The 14,452-nt window shown below is 43.4% G+C and overlaps 2 protein-coding genes across 2 annotated transcripts; both read right to left on the bottom strand.

Annotated features, from left to right (window-relative positions):
- Positions 1 to 1,251: 1,251 nt before the first annotated feature.
- Positions 1,252 to 3,569, bottom strand: LOC129867810 (peripherin-2-like). The gene is made up of 4 exons (XM_055941309.1): positions 3,420 to 3,569; positions 2,075 to 2,505; positions 1,647 to 1,893; positions 1,252 to 1,461 (listed from the first exon to the last, which is right to left on the bottom strand). Exons 1-4 carry the CDS (start codon positions 3,567 to 3,569, stop codon positions 1,252 to 1,254), a joined length of 1,038 nt encoding a protein of 345 aa, XP_055797284.1.
- Positions 3,570 to 5,335: 1,766 nt separating this feature from the next.
- LOC129867867 (uncharacterized) lies at positions 5,336 to 13,763 on the bottom strand. The gene is made up of 5 exons (XM_055941345.1): positions 13,630 to 13,763; positions 12,770 to 12,931; positions 12,497 to 12,563; positions 12,259 to 12,366; positions 5,336 to 8,688 (listed from the first exon to the last, which is right to left on the bottom strand). The coding sequence occupies exons 1-5, from the start codon at positions 13,761 to 13,763 to the stop codon at positions 7,810 to 7,812; spliced, it is 1,350 nt and encodes a 449-aa protein (XP_055797320.1). The 3' UTR covers positions 5,336 to 7,809.
- Between the last annotated feature and the right edge of the window lie 689 nt (positions 13,764 to 14,452).

Raw genomic sequence — 14,452 nt, 5'->3', positions numbered from 1 at the left:
GATTATTTCTTATTATTTTGCACTGCTCCCCCTTGAGAATCAAGCCCACAACTCTGGCATTGCAAGTTGCATGCTCTACCAACTGAGCCACATGGGACTTCATGGCCTTCCTGTATGACGACTGCTGGGGCAGCAGTTGGAGTATTATCCCTGCGATTAGCAGAGTTGTGAAGGGTGTCAGGACAGAGGACACAGACTCACAGCTTTCATTGCATTACTGACATCAATCATCATCTTCGTAATCCTATTCCTCCCACTGACGGACACTTAGAGAGGTGAGGAGGGGTTTAGTGAAAGGCAGAGAAAGAATGAAATGGTAAAGAGAAGCTGGTCAACAACAAAAAAATGACAGACAAAATGACAGAACGCCACAAAGCAATTAAAAATGGTAAACTTTAATAGATTCTCTGTCATAATAGTTCTGTAATACAGTGCTGTGTATGTCATTTTGCTACGTGTTAAGTAGCAGAACATTGAGCAGTGTATTGTTCTACAGTCAGCTTTACATTGCAAGTATTCCTCAAAAAAAATATTTTTATTTGTGTCTTTATCAATTTGATATAGCTCTATCCCTCAGTAATTGGAAATATCTTTACATTGTAAGTGTCAACCATGATATTATTGTGGTATTGACTGTTGAACACTGAAATTGTGAAGTAATTGAACATATCCAACTAATTCATGTCATGACCATGTTACCGCTGGTTTTGTATCTTTTTCTATTTAATTATCTTTCAATGAACCACAACCAAATTTTCCATCAAGGTGGATTGTGGACCGGTAGAAATAATAGTACATGTCAATCCCCGGTTCTAAAAAAAGAAATGTGTTCTTTATTTCTCCTTTGGGGAGTACATGGAATTGACTGAACATCAAATAGCTTCATTAATCATGAAAGGATTATGGAGGGCTTGGGGTGACGTTAATGTGTTTAATGTGTATGTGGTGCGCGTGTGTGTGTGTGTGTGCACGCGTGTGTTTGTGGTTAGCGTGGCCATGGGTACCTAAAACTCAGACTGGGACAACTGATACAAAAATATATTTGCCCTCAAGTGACTGAAATAGATTGCAACATTCAAATCACTCATTTGGGGTAAAACATTACAAAAATATATCAGCATTGGAATGGATTGTGATATCAAAGAAATACCAAATGAATTGATCAGTGTCTAGTTAGATTATTTATCACCCAATAAAGTGTCATGTTTGCCCTGTACACCACCCGGTTTGAAACATTTTGATTTCTCCGCATTATTTGGCGGGGGTCTCCCCAGCTTCAGCGTCTTCACTTCCCACCTGGTTCAGCTGAAGAAAAACCAGCACAGGAGTCACGTACTCCATGATCGTCTCCTTCACCCCTTTTTCCAGCAGGTAGCCCTCGGTCTCAATCTCAGTGTTCTCCTGCCCTGCCACCGCCTCCATGGCTGTCTGCAGGTACCGCAGACTTACCAACACTGATGACTGGGGGGAAGGATAGGAGAAGGTAGAAAGGTTATACAGGAGGATGGGCATACTGTATTACTCAACAGCGAGTTACAAGTATAATTGTGGCCACTCACAGGAGTCTGTTCCGGGGACCCTCTGATTGCCACACAACATTATCTCACTTTTAGGTTTTTAGATTGATATATATATCTGCACAGTACCTGGACCAGGAAGATGGACAGCACCGCAGCACCAATAGTGTTCATCAGGCCCATGTAGTAATTGACCAGAGCCTCCCTGCAGCCGCGGATGTAGATGTTGAGCTCCTCGGTCTGATGCTCGTAGTTGTAGTGGGCTGAGTTGTTGGTGAGGCGGTCCTGGATGCAGGGTCTTGGGGAACTGGGGTTGCAGCAGCTGAAAGGGACCCCATCAAACAGGTAACGCCCGTCCACGTTGCTCTTAACACGGCTAAAGAAGAAGAGATGGGGAAGTATGTAGAGAATAAACAGTCTGCATCATGGCTTTGTTTCACCTCAACTGCATAATTTCCTATAACCTTAAGGATTTATTTAAATTATAATCTGACATGGGATTATTCCTTTACCAAAGACTGTCAGACTGCTCTCTAATAGTCTCTGCCAGTACTCACTCCTTCACTTCCTTAGAGCTAAAGTCTAGGTAGCGGTTGCTGATCCACTGGACCTCGAACCAGTCCTTGAAGTCGGTGTTTCCACAGCACTGGAACTCCATCTGCAGGTGGTCAATGGTCTGCTTCTGGAAGCAGCGGCCGGGTGTGTCTGTGTCCTTGTAGAAGCGGATGCCGTTCTTCAGGCCGATCTTCAGGGACCACTCCAGATTCCCCTTCATTGCGTAGCTCATGATCACAGTCGACAGCATGAGGAGTGTGAAAAAGAGGGAGACTCCCCAGTAGGGTTGTAGGAAGGTCTTCCAGCGGGGGAAGCGTCCGGCATCCAGGGCATCCTGGCACATACGGCCAGCAAAGTAGTTGATACCCAGAGAGGCCAGACCCACTATCATCAGGGTGTTGGGCACAGCATGGATCTCTGTGTTATCCATTACCTGTAGGCAGAAGAACCTCGTGCATCAGTGATACTGCAAACTATACAGTATGAACTGATATGTCAGGCTCTCAACCCATTGATCCCATATTTGAGTAATATTGAATGTGTAGAGGTTGGTGATTTATCTCATACTTTAAAGTGGGAAACATAATTATGTATTTGAGGAAATCAATTAGGTCGTTTTTACTTCTATGCCGAATTTGACATAAAAACTATATTTGCTGCAAAAAGGCTGCATTGAGGGAAGCCTTGACTTCCAGGCCTCGCTCTGAGGTGAAAGCCTTGTAGAGGCTACATTGAGGTTCATTTTGTTTCTATTTATGTATTCAACAAGTGCAATAGTTGATAGTATATTATTCCAAATTCTGAAATCTCAAGAGATAGATGGTAAAGTTGTATATGACAAGTAACATTTGATTTCACTCCGCGTTCTGTAGGTCAGTTAATCTTATCCCTATTCTCAGTTTATCACCCGTATGTTCAGACCAGGGACAATTGCCCCCTGTTGATAATGTCCACACCTAACCCCTTATCAAATATAAATACCTCATCACAATTTCACTCATAAGAGCATTATCAAAGGCTCCTGTATTCTGCATGAGATATTATCGTCAACCCTCCAATGCATTTTATTGTGTCATGTCTTGAAGCACTTAAAAATAAATCTTAATTTAAGCTCTAATACACTCGAAGAATGAATTTCCCCCGTTTTCACCCTAATGCTTTTCATGCAGTTTATGACCAGAAGTTCACTAGTATCATTCCATTCTACTGTAGAACTTCACTGAATACAACCCTAAACACCAGAGGACAAATTTGAGAAAGTGAGGCTTCTGGATAAGTAATATGTATTGTACTGCAATAATCATAGTGGTGTTGTGTACAGTGTAAAGCTGTAGAGCATTGTGGTACCTCTGCCCTCCTGCGGAGCTCGGTCTTGAGGAAGCAGCCCAGGGTGAAAGTCAACGCTCCGGCCAGTGTGGCCATCCAGGAGAGCAGCCACAGCCCCTGGGCCAGCTTCATTCTCTTCTCAAAAGGGAACTTCATCTTCATCAGCACCATGGTGTTAGTGGGAGCCCACGGAGGCTCCGAGGGTCACTGTGAGAATTGGATGAGGAATGTGGTGATGAAGGGATCCGAGGGGAAGAAGGAGAGTGCAGCAACAGACTGCTGGAGCGATCTGAGAAAGGCGGCCTTGAGAAAGGATCGGGTCAAAGGTGAAGAAGAGTAAGTCTGGAAAAACTTCAAACGGAACAGGTAGAATTCTGAACTGGAGATGGAGTATTCTGATGAGTGTTTCTCAAAGGAGAGACAGTAAGATAATTCTTGTTGAAGAAAGGTGGTTTTGTTATCCAAAAGTAAATAAGGAATAATACAACCAAATGGTTTGTGAAAAAAATCTGTGGGGAGAAATAAAAGCCACAAAAAACTTAATTGGTATCTTCTGGATTCATTAGTGGAGGTGTGTTAACGTTCACATGCTTGATCCCCCCCAAAAATCTATTAAAGGAAGTCCAGATGCCCCTTCAGTCCTGTTCTTGCACCTGTGTGCCCATGCTTAGGTAGGTGAGACACAATGGATTTGGACAATGTTGGACGTCTAGAGAGTCTTAGCACTAATCCTTCACCTATCCTATTAAACGGCCTTTCCAATTGGAATTCAGGCCTCTGTCTGGTCAGCAAAGGTAGCCTCCCTTGAAGCAGGGGAGGGGACATGGATGAGCTCTGACGAACCAAATTGAAGATGACAGGGCGATTGATATAAGCATGGGCACTGATACGTCGGCCACTCCTATAACTCTTCCTAACCTTTCTGAAATGTTAGCATGAAGCTTATGAGAATGTTTTTTTAAAACGGTGTATGGCCTTGCTCTCAAGCACTGCAGGTGAACATTCATTCGGGATTGATATCGAATTTGATTTTTTTTTTTAAATTGTTATTGTCACACTGGATAGGGGTGTTGTTTTACAGGGTCAGCCATAGTAGTACGGTGCCCCAGGAGCAAATTAGGCCTTGCTCAAGGGCACGTCGACAGATATTTCATCTTGTAGATTGATATAGTCAAATCTCAAGACCCCAAATCCATATCAGACAGATAATGCAAGGCCAGAAAAGGATTACAGTAAGAACTGGAGTGAAAATGATGTACAAGCATCCTGGTAATAAACTCATCGAGGATATACTGTAGTAGGCTACTCTTTAATTGAATTGAGAAGGCAAGAGATCCAGGGAGAGAGAGGGAAACGGAGGATTATCCTTTCTGTAGCTCCTAGAACAGGCTCAGCAGGGTGAGTTTAAACTATAACATGGAAAACCATTGATAGCCTAAAAACCTAAGATCCAGTACATAGAGCACATTGACTTCTCTGTTAACTGGGTTTTTTCTGTGACAGCAACACCCATGTTAAACTGCTATGAAGTGGCTTGCTCTTGACAACTCAGACTGAATCCACCTTGATTCATTGATGTGACACATAAAGGTGGACTGACATGACTTTATGGCAGTATATTAGTGTTAATGAAGCCTTAGAAACAGCATTTGACAAGACAAGCCAACCCTTAAATTAACAGGCCACTAAAATGACCTGAGAAGTGGGTAGAAATACATATACTCGTATACTACTCATATCTCAGTAAAACTGCTGCACGCCGAGGAGAACCAATAAATCAAAGAGTTTCTCCCCTTTGTGATAACTGACTGACTCTCCTCCCCTCAATCTAACACCGTCGCCGACGATCAAACACAACAGTGTAACGTGTTCAACTGAATTATTTATACTCGACTTTGTGTGTCATTATTTGTTTTAACTCATGTTAAATTAGTACATTATAGATGACTATATTTATTGAGAACATTCAGACACATGTGCAGTACACAACACAAGGATAACAAACACAGACAGTAGTAGTTCTACACAGCTCTGTAATATCGTGCATGGTTAATGAAGTTCAACCTAGGGATATAGAACAGGGAGACATATGGTGAAAGCAACAGCTATTTCTAAATAATAAATATGTAATATATACAAACATTATAGAACGTAATCTATATAGTGGAACTCTATCACAAACTACTGGTCCTGCAATACACCATTAAGGATAAAGGTATGGATTGGAGGGGGAGGCAGAAGGAGGCATGGCAGTACAGTCATCACAACACACTGTGCTTTCATTACGTTTTGACACGTGACACACTGACTATGATTTTGGTTCAAAATAGCAATATATATTCCCGACACACCCTCTCTCTATATGCCCCTCCGATCCATCTCAATACACTGAGTGTACAAAACATTATGAACACCTGCTCTTTCCTTGACTGACTAGGTGAATCCAGGTGAAAGCTATGATCCCTTGTTAATGCAACTTGTTAAATCCACTACAATCAGTGTAGATGACGGGGAGGAGACAGGTTAAAGAAGGATTTTAAGCCTTGAGACAATTGAGACATGGATTGTGTATGGGTGCCATTCAGAGGGTGAATGAGCAAGACAAAAGATTTAAGTGTCTTTGAACAGGGTATGGTAGTAGATGCCAGGCGCACCAGTTTGAGTGTGTCAAGAACTGCAACATTAGTGGGTTTTTCACGCTCAACAGTTTCCTGTGTGTATCAAGAATGATCCACCACCCAAAGAACATCCAGCTAACTTGACACAACTGTGGGAAGCATTGGAGGGCCTTGAGGCCGGTACGTGGACCTTATTAAAGAGCAGTGTGCGGGTTTCTTCATTTTTTCTCATTTTAGTCAACTGTTACCATGCACCTGCAAAAAAAGGTTGCTCAGATGTGCGAGTGCCTTCTGAATTTTGAACATTTGGAGTCAACATGGGCCAGCATCCCTGTGGAACGCTTTCACACCTTGTAAAGTCCATGCCCTGACGAATTGAGGCTGTTGTGAGGGCCAAAGGAGGTGAAACTCAATATTAGTATGGTTTCCTAATGTTTTGTACGCTCAGTGTTTTTTATTATGGTCACCAGAGGAAAATCCCCTACAGGACAAAACTGACATTTCATGTGGCATAACATTGCTTATATCATACATCTCTCAACTGACTGTTGCATGCCTGTGGTGACCACAATGAGAAATGGTGATTCAGATTTACATTTTGTCTTGTGGTTTTTGCCATAATATCAATATGGAGACTACAGCATGTACACAAACATCAATATTAAAATATAAAACATACTGTAGTTTGCATGTACATAAACATCAATATTTTCAAGATAAAACATAGTTTTCATGCAAGAAGAATAAATATGTTTCTTTTTTTTTGTTTTCCCCATGGAAGGAGAAAACTATCTAGCAGTTGGAACCATTCACACCAGACCACACAGATCCATCGGCAAAATTCATAAAAACGTATCAAATGGTTCTGTTTTCATTTTATCTCCATCAATTAAAACCTGACTTAAAATATATTGTTTCCCATCCCCAGTGACGGTCCAACGGGCACTATTTATACTGTATGTTATTAAATATTTGACTATACACTGTACAGATTAGACCTGGTATTATTTCTATATCTGCAGGTGAATTAACGTATGAGGATAAACAAAGTCTATCAGCATGTCTTACATCTTACCTAAGGACCTAAATTCTATGAAACACTCCTCTTCTTATCTAACATGCACTGAGGGAAAAACACAAACCATTATAATGAATTATGCACAAGAGGTTCTGAAAGGATCTATTATTATATAATCCAGAGACAAGGGTGGGATTCGGCTGTGGTCTGCTATGATGAGACAGGAGTGAAGCCTAGGACAGGGTTTCCCAGAGTGAGGGAACAGGGAAAATCAAAGCCACATGCTTTTTGTTTGATGTTACCTCTGGAGGACATCAAAGCCAAATCCCTGCATACTGGAAAAAAAGACCTCAGGACATGTCTTTGATTATGAATCGAGAAAAATATCACAAATATTAAAATGTGGAGCTGAGGATCTCCAACTTGGGCCGCTTGCCATTACAGCTCTTAGCAGGCGTTAATTACTTAATATCTTCAAAAAGAGGAAAACACTATGTTTGAAACAGTTTCTTTATCTTACTTGTTTTTAATGATGAATACTCTTTGGGGCCCTGTTATTTACCCCTGAAAACGTTTTAAATCAGATGAAAATTTAAATAATTATAATTAAAAGTATTATTATTCAAGTGGTCAATTCTGTTGCTTTATGTTCAAAATACAACATACTCAAAGGTGAATTATGAATATCAAATGTTATCAAAATCATGCTTACTTCAGTAACCACCAACCCAGTCGACACCTGTCCACATCTGTGTCTCTGTGAAGAGATCAGGTGTCACAGCTGTGTTCTCTCCCCATTTAGCACTTCATCCGGCACCCCTCCAGTCCAGCCCCGCCCCTCCTCCACACTGGGCTGCAGCTGGCAGATGAAGTGGTTGAGCATATTTTGGGCCGACTGCAGGTTGTCCAAACTGCTGCCAGGATCTACCTCCCTGACATCCACACCCATGTCCTCGCTCCTTGTCCTCCAGTTACGGATGATCTCATCTTCTGAGTCGTCCATGGTACCGTCCTCTGGTTGGTGGAGGTCCATCATGGCCTCTGTGCCCTTCAGCTGGCCATGGTGCTCCTCCTGCCTGTTCTTCTGTCTCCTGGAGGAGGGAATCTCATCCAGACTGGCTGACAGGATGCGGATGGGAGAGCCCAGTTTGCGGCTCGCAGTGACCCTGTACCCGTCCTCCTCTGTTGGGCCATAAGCTGAGTTCTTGAAGCTGGTGGTGAGGGTGACATCATCCATGGGGGCTGGTAAGGTCTCAGAGTGAATGGTGACATGGAGATGGGGGATCTGTAGGGAGGGGGGAGGGTGTTGTCTGACAATCTCCTCACCCCCTGACTCACTCTCTGTGTCTCCCTCTCCCTGTCCTGCCCAGCAAATACGCTCCTGTCTCCACGGTTGAAACGCTGTGCCACCATGATGACCTCCCGCTGACCTCAGAACGCATTTTGGAGCCTCATCCCCCATCTCTGACCAATCAGATTCCTCCTCTTCTGGCAATGTTCCCAGCGATAGGTCTTCCCCTTTGGTGGTGACCTTTCCATAATGATGACTATCCATGAATTGGACTGGAGGGGGGGCAACAGGGAGAAGGAATTGATTGACAGAATCATCTGGGTGGAAATGTTTGTCGAGGGCTTCCTGTAGCAAGGATGTTACCTAAGGAATGAAAATAGACGACACAGAACAGAATACGGTTATGTTGCTATGACAATGAATGATGAACAACAGTACATCAAGAAAAAAGCTGAGTCAAGACTAAAAGACAACTCACAGCTTTATAACAATGGGCTTCAGAAAGAATGGGCTATGTAAAACAGCATTTACTAACTACACACAGCTCAAAGCAAAAACAATGGTTTCTATTGGTGGTTTCACTCTGAACTAAAATGGGTTTGATGAATAAACAAAAGGTCAAACTAATGGGAGACGTGGGTGGTGGAAGGAAGGAGACATTCTATACAAAGAGGAACATACACTACATGACCAAAAGTATGTGGACACCTGCTTGTCTAACATCTCATTTCAAAATCATGGACATTAATGTGGAGTTGGTCCCCCGTTTGCTGCTATGACAGCCTCCACTCTTCTGGGAAGGCTTTCCACTAGATGTTGGAACATTGCTGTGGGGACCTGCTTCCATTCAGCCACAAGAGTATTAGTGAGGTTGGGTACTGATGTTCGGGGATTAGGCCTGGCTCGCAGTCGGCGTTCCAATTCATCCCAAAGGTGTTCAATTCGGTTGAGGTCAGGGCTCTGTGCATGCCAGTCAAGTTCTTCCACACCGATCTCGACAAACCATTTCTGTATGAACCTCGCTTTGTGCACGGGGGAATTGTCATGCTAAAACAGGAAAGGGCCTTACCCAAACTGTCGCCACAAAGTTGGAAGCACAGAATCGTCTAGAATGTCATTGTATGCTGTAGCTTTAAGATTTCCCTTTACTGGAATTCAGCACTTCGTCCGGCACCCCTCCAGTCCAGCCCTGCCCCTCCCCCACACTGGGCTGCAGCTGGCAGATGAAGTGGTTGAGCATATTTTGGGCCAACTGCAGGTTGTCCAACTTGCTGCCAGGATCTACCTCCCTGACATCCACACCCATGTCCTCGCTCCTTGTCCTTCAGTTACGGATTATCTCATCTTCTGAGTCGTCCATGGTACCGTCCTCTGGTTGGTGGAGGTCCATCATGGCGTCTGTGCCCTTCAGCTGGTCATGCTGCTCCTCCTGCCTATTCTTCTGTCTCCTGGAGGAGGGAATCTCATCCAGACTGGCTGACAGGATGCGGATGGGAGAGCCTAGTTTGATTAAGATTTACCTTCACTGGAAGTAAGGGGCCTAGATCAAACCATGAAAAACAGCCCCAGACCATTATTCCTTGTCCACCAAACTTTACAGTTGGCACTATATATTGTGGCAGGTAGCGTTCTCCTGGCATCCGCCAAACCCAGATCAGTCCGTTGGACTGCTAGATGGTGAAGCGTGATTCATCATTTCAGAGAACGCGTTTCCACTGCTCCAGAGTCCAATGGCAGCGAATTTTACACCACTTCAGCCGACGCTTGGCATTGAGCATGGTGATCTTAAGCTTGTGTGCGGCTGCTCGGTTATTATGCTGACGTTGCTTACAGAGGCAGTTTGGAACTCGGTAGTGAGTGTTGCAACCGAGGACAGAGGATTTGTATGCACTTCAGCACTCGGCAGTCCCATTCTGTGAGCTTGTGTAACCAACCACTTTGCGGCTGAGTCGTTGTTTCTCCTAGACGTTTCCACTTCACAATAACAGCACTTACAGTTGATCGGGGAAGCTCTAGCAGGGCAGAAATTTGATGAACTGAATTGTTGGAAACGTGGCATCCTATTACAGTGCCACGTTGAAAGTCACTGAACTCTTCAGTAAGGCCGTTCTACTTCCAATGTTTGTCTTTGGAGATTGTATGGCTGTGCGCTCGAATTTCTACACCGGGTGTGGCTGAATTAGTCGAATCCACTCATTTGAAGGGGTGTCCACATACTTTTGTATATATGGTGTAGTTACAATTCGTTAATCCTTTACACTCGTGGGAATTGGCCTATATGGTTAGGGCTAAATTTTAATTTCTTACAGAAGAAATATAAAAAGCATATACATAACCATGGTAGCAATTGAAAGGGAACAGTTTGGAGATAATGGAAAAATTATTAGATGAAAAGTGAGTGCACAACCGTTCATCTGACACGAGACTGAATCCAAAAATTACACTTTTGATTTGAGTGCATTTTACATATGCTTTTCCCCGCATTTGTTGATAATGAAATCTGAAAATACTCCGGATACATTCATCAACATGATAAGACTAATCCTGGAAAATGTGGAGTAGGTGCAACATAAGACAAAGAAATTACAAGGGTTTGAGTGAGAGGACTAACTGGTGTCGCCAAGTGGCCACACCTCACCAAACGGTGCACAGTTCCTAAGCAAATTCAATGTACCTTTATGACTCATAGAAGAGTCTTCAACTATAAGGTGCCTTTTAGAGCTCTCCTAGCTGTGCTTTCAAGGAACTAGAGCAAGCACACTTGTGGTTGTTTCGTTTGGAACACAACTGTTGTTGTTTACGCAATCCAAAATATGACCATTTTTAAATCGCAATCTGGGTCAGGTGGGCATGATTTAAAATCTTCTTCTATTGCCAACATAAGTTATAAAATACTATCTTGCAGTGTTAGGCATCATAAGGGAATTCAGAGAAGCAGATTGTATTTTTGCAGCAGATAGAAAGGAGTCCTGAGTGCATTCAGGTGCGTGTGCCGTGTCAAATCTCTTCAAAATAAACAAAGATAGGCTCATTCTGTTCGGAACAACCCAGGGTATGATGCCATGTCATCTTGTAACTGTACATCATACAGAGTGATCATAAATGTTGTCCTGCAGAAACAGGAAATGTGAATTATTATGGTGATTATAATGAATGGATTTTGTTTCAGGAGTTTATTAATTTGTCGTTGGGGCAAATCAAGTCTGACATTTTAAAGTGGAAATTACAAACGTCAGAAGCCTTTTTAAACTTTGAATGCACTACAAGTTTGCATTTCCTGCTGTGCATGAAAATGATGAGCGACAAAAGAGTGATCAAATTAAGATCCTACATCTGTATATGACATGCGTTTTAGGATTTGGAGATGTGAAGTGCACATTTGGACACATTTGCACATTTGGTGTTTGGCTTGCTTGTTTGACATCAAAGCGGGATTTATTATAATCCACAAAGTCTTATCTTTCAAAATACATCGAGTCATCTTAATTTACAGCATTTCCCTCGCTCAGACAATAAAAAAACGGTAAAAATTGCCCAATTACGGGGCGGTGTGGGGTGGGGTAACTTCTTGTCGCGCAGTGCTCAAGTTCAGATCGGCTGTCAGTCAAAACCCATACAGAGCTCTGACATAATGTAGAGCGTGTTACTGTACAGCCACTACGTTCCAATTTAAGAGCCATTTCCAACCAGTATACGGGTACGAATGTACAGGGATAACATTGTGTAAGTGCATGCCATGCACTACAGCTAATTCTTATTGCAACGCATTCCAAGGTTGGGGCTTGAGGGTCAGGGTATCATAAAGGTCAGGCGGGTTTGATTCAGGGCCTGTACTAGCAGTATTTCTCTGTACTTGGCCACTCTGATCTGGTTTTGCGCACGTTTTAGGTTGTCTTTTTGTCTCGGCTAGATCTGTTCATCAGGAGTTCTCACGTTAATAGTCTCCATGCTGTGGATGGTGGTCTTGGCTGAGGACAGCTGATCTGTCAGGGCTGTGATGCGCTGGTTCAGATGCTCACGCTCCCCGTCCATACTCTGAGCCTGTCAGATAACACATAACATAAAACACACATAAACATGACTAAAAATTGTAATACAATTTTCCAGATACGTAAACAATGTACTTCTATCGACTTCAAAAAGTCAAATGAGCCATCTGCTGGTGCCTCACCACTGAATGAAGCTTCCGCTCCAAGAGATTATTGGTCTGTTGAGTGTAGGAGTAGTTATCCCTAAGTCTGAAATGCGAGAGAGAGAGAGAGAGAGAGAGAGGATTGTCAGAGTTACAGTAATAACACTGTCTAAGCTTGTCAATGTCATGCATATCAACTCAAAATAAATGGCAAATAAAAGAACATTGTAACTGCCACACTAATTTTCCTCCCTGAACCCCCCTTTTAATTCTGAGGTACCCATCCCAATGACTTATAACTCCTCCCCCGACCTTTTGAATTTGTCCAGGAGGCTACTCAGCTCCACACGCGTGTTCTGTAGTTCTGACTCAAGGAGCTGGTGACTGCTCTTAAACTCCGTCCCCATGCACTCCATTCGCACGGCAGTCTGGAGCAAACTGTGGTGCAGATCCTCATTTTGCTCCTGAAGCGTCCTGAAGGGAGTAGGAGAGAGGAGGGCGGAGGGGTTAGTGCTCAGTTAGATCATCATTTGTATCTTAATGAAACATTTATTCATTTGTTAAACAACAATAATATGGAACACGTGACAAAAACTTTTATTTTACATTCCCAATTTTAATTATTCCCCCGATAAGCAACAAGACAGAGATCAAATGAAACATAAAATCAAACTCACATTATTTGATCAACCTCGGATCCTTCCTATATGGGAAGGACAAAACCAAAATTGATTTTTACAGTAGTCAACAACGTGCATTTCATAAATAGAAATGGATTTTGCAGCTTCCAGTTAATAGACATTGATAACCAATAGTGACACGTTGTGTGATAATTTTGATGTGTCATCCATGATTATGTAGGTAGGTGCCTGCATGTTTAATGCCACAATCAATGAAAAGCAAATTAATGCAACATTCTTACATAATTAAGAATGTAAAACACGTGCAACGGTACAAATTGGCTAATAAATATACATTGCACAGTAGATAATGCATGACATAACTAGCAATAGTAATAAACCCAACCCCAGGAGCAGCCATACTTTATGTAGAGAGGCAGTTGAGCCGATGAAGCCTGTCTGCTGCTCGTCCTGATTCGTGGGGCTGGTGGTATTCCTGGAAGACTTGCTGGAATGGGACAATGACTCCAGCTCTGCAGCTGATACACTGACAGGAGAGTTCTCCTTAGAATGGCTTGATGGGCTGTGGTGATCGTCATGGTGATGATGGTGGTGGTGTGTGTCTGCAGGTGAGGAGGGATGGTGGTGAGATACAGAATGGGAAGGTTGGTGGTGATGAGATTCATGGTGGGAAGGTTGGTGGTGATGATGAGGTTCTAGGTTGCTAGGACTGTGATGGGGTTCACAATGGGAGTGTGGATGGTGAGATTCTGAATGAGAGGGGTGGTGGTGATGGTGAGAATCTTGGTGGGAACTATGGTGGTGATGGAGAGATTCTGGATGGGAGCCATGGTGATGGAGATATTCTGGATGGGAGCCGTGGAGATGGAGAGAATCTGGATGGGAGCCATGGTGATGGAGAGATTCTGGATAGGAACCATGGTGATGGAGAGATTCTGGATGGGAGCCATGGTGATCATGAGATTCTGGATGGGAGCTGTGGTGATGGAGAGATTCTGGATGGGAGCCATGTTGGTTGCAAGATTCTGGATGGGAGCCATGGTGATGGAGAGATTCTGGAAGGGAGCCCTGGTGATGGAGAGATTCTGGAAGGGAGCCCTGGTGATGGAGAGTTTCTGGATGGGTGCCGTGGTGATGGAGAGATTCTGGATGGGAGCGGTGGTGATCGTGCGATTCAGGGTGGGACAGATGATGGTGGTGGTGCAATTCTGAATGGGAGCCATGGCGATGGTGAGAATCTGGGTGGAGAGGATGGTGGTGGTGTTCATGGTGATGGGGATGAGTTGGGCTGTGGTGGTCTCCATGGTGATGGGGATGAGTTGGGCTGTGGTGGTCTCCATGGTGATGGGGATGC

This window comes from Salvelinus fontinalis, chromosome 13 (assembly GCF_029448725.1).
Source record: "Salvelinus fontinalis isolate EN_2023a chromosome 13, ASM2944872v1, whole genome shotgun sequence".
Classification (NCBI taxonomy): domain Eukaryota; kingdom Metazoa; phylum Chordata; class Actinopteri; order Salmoniformes; family Salmonidae; genus Salvelinus; species Salvelinus fontinalis.
This window is presented reverse-complemented; position numbering and strand designations above follow the sequence as displayed.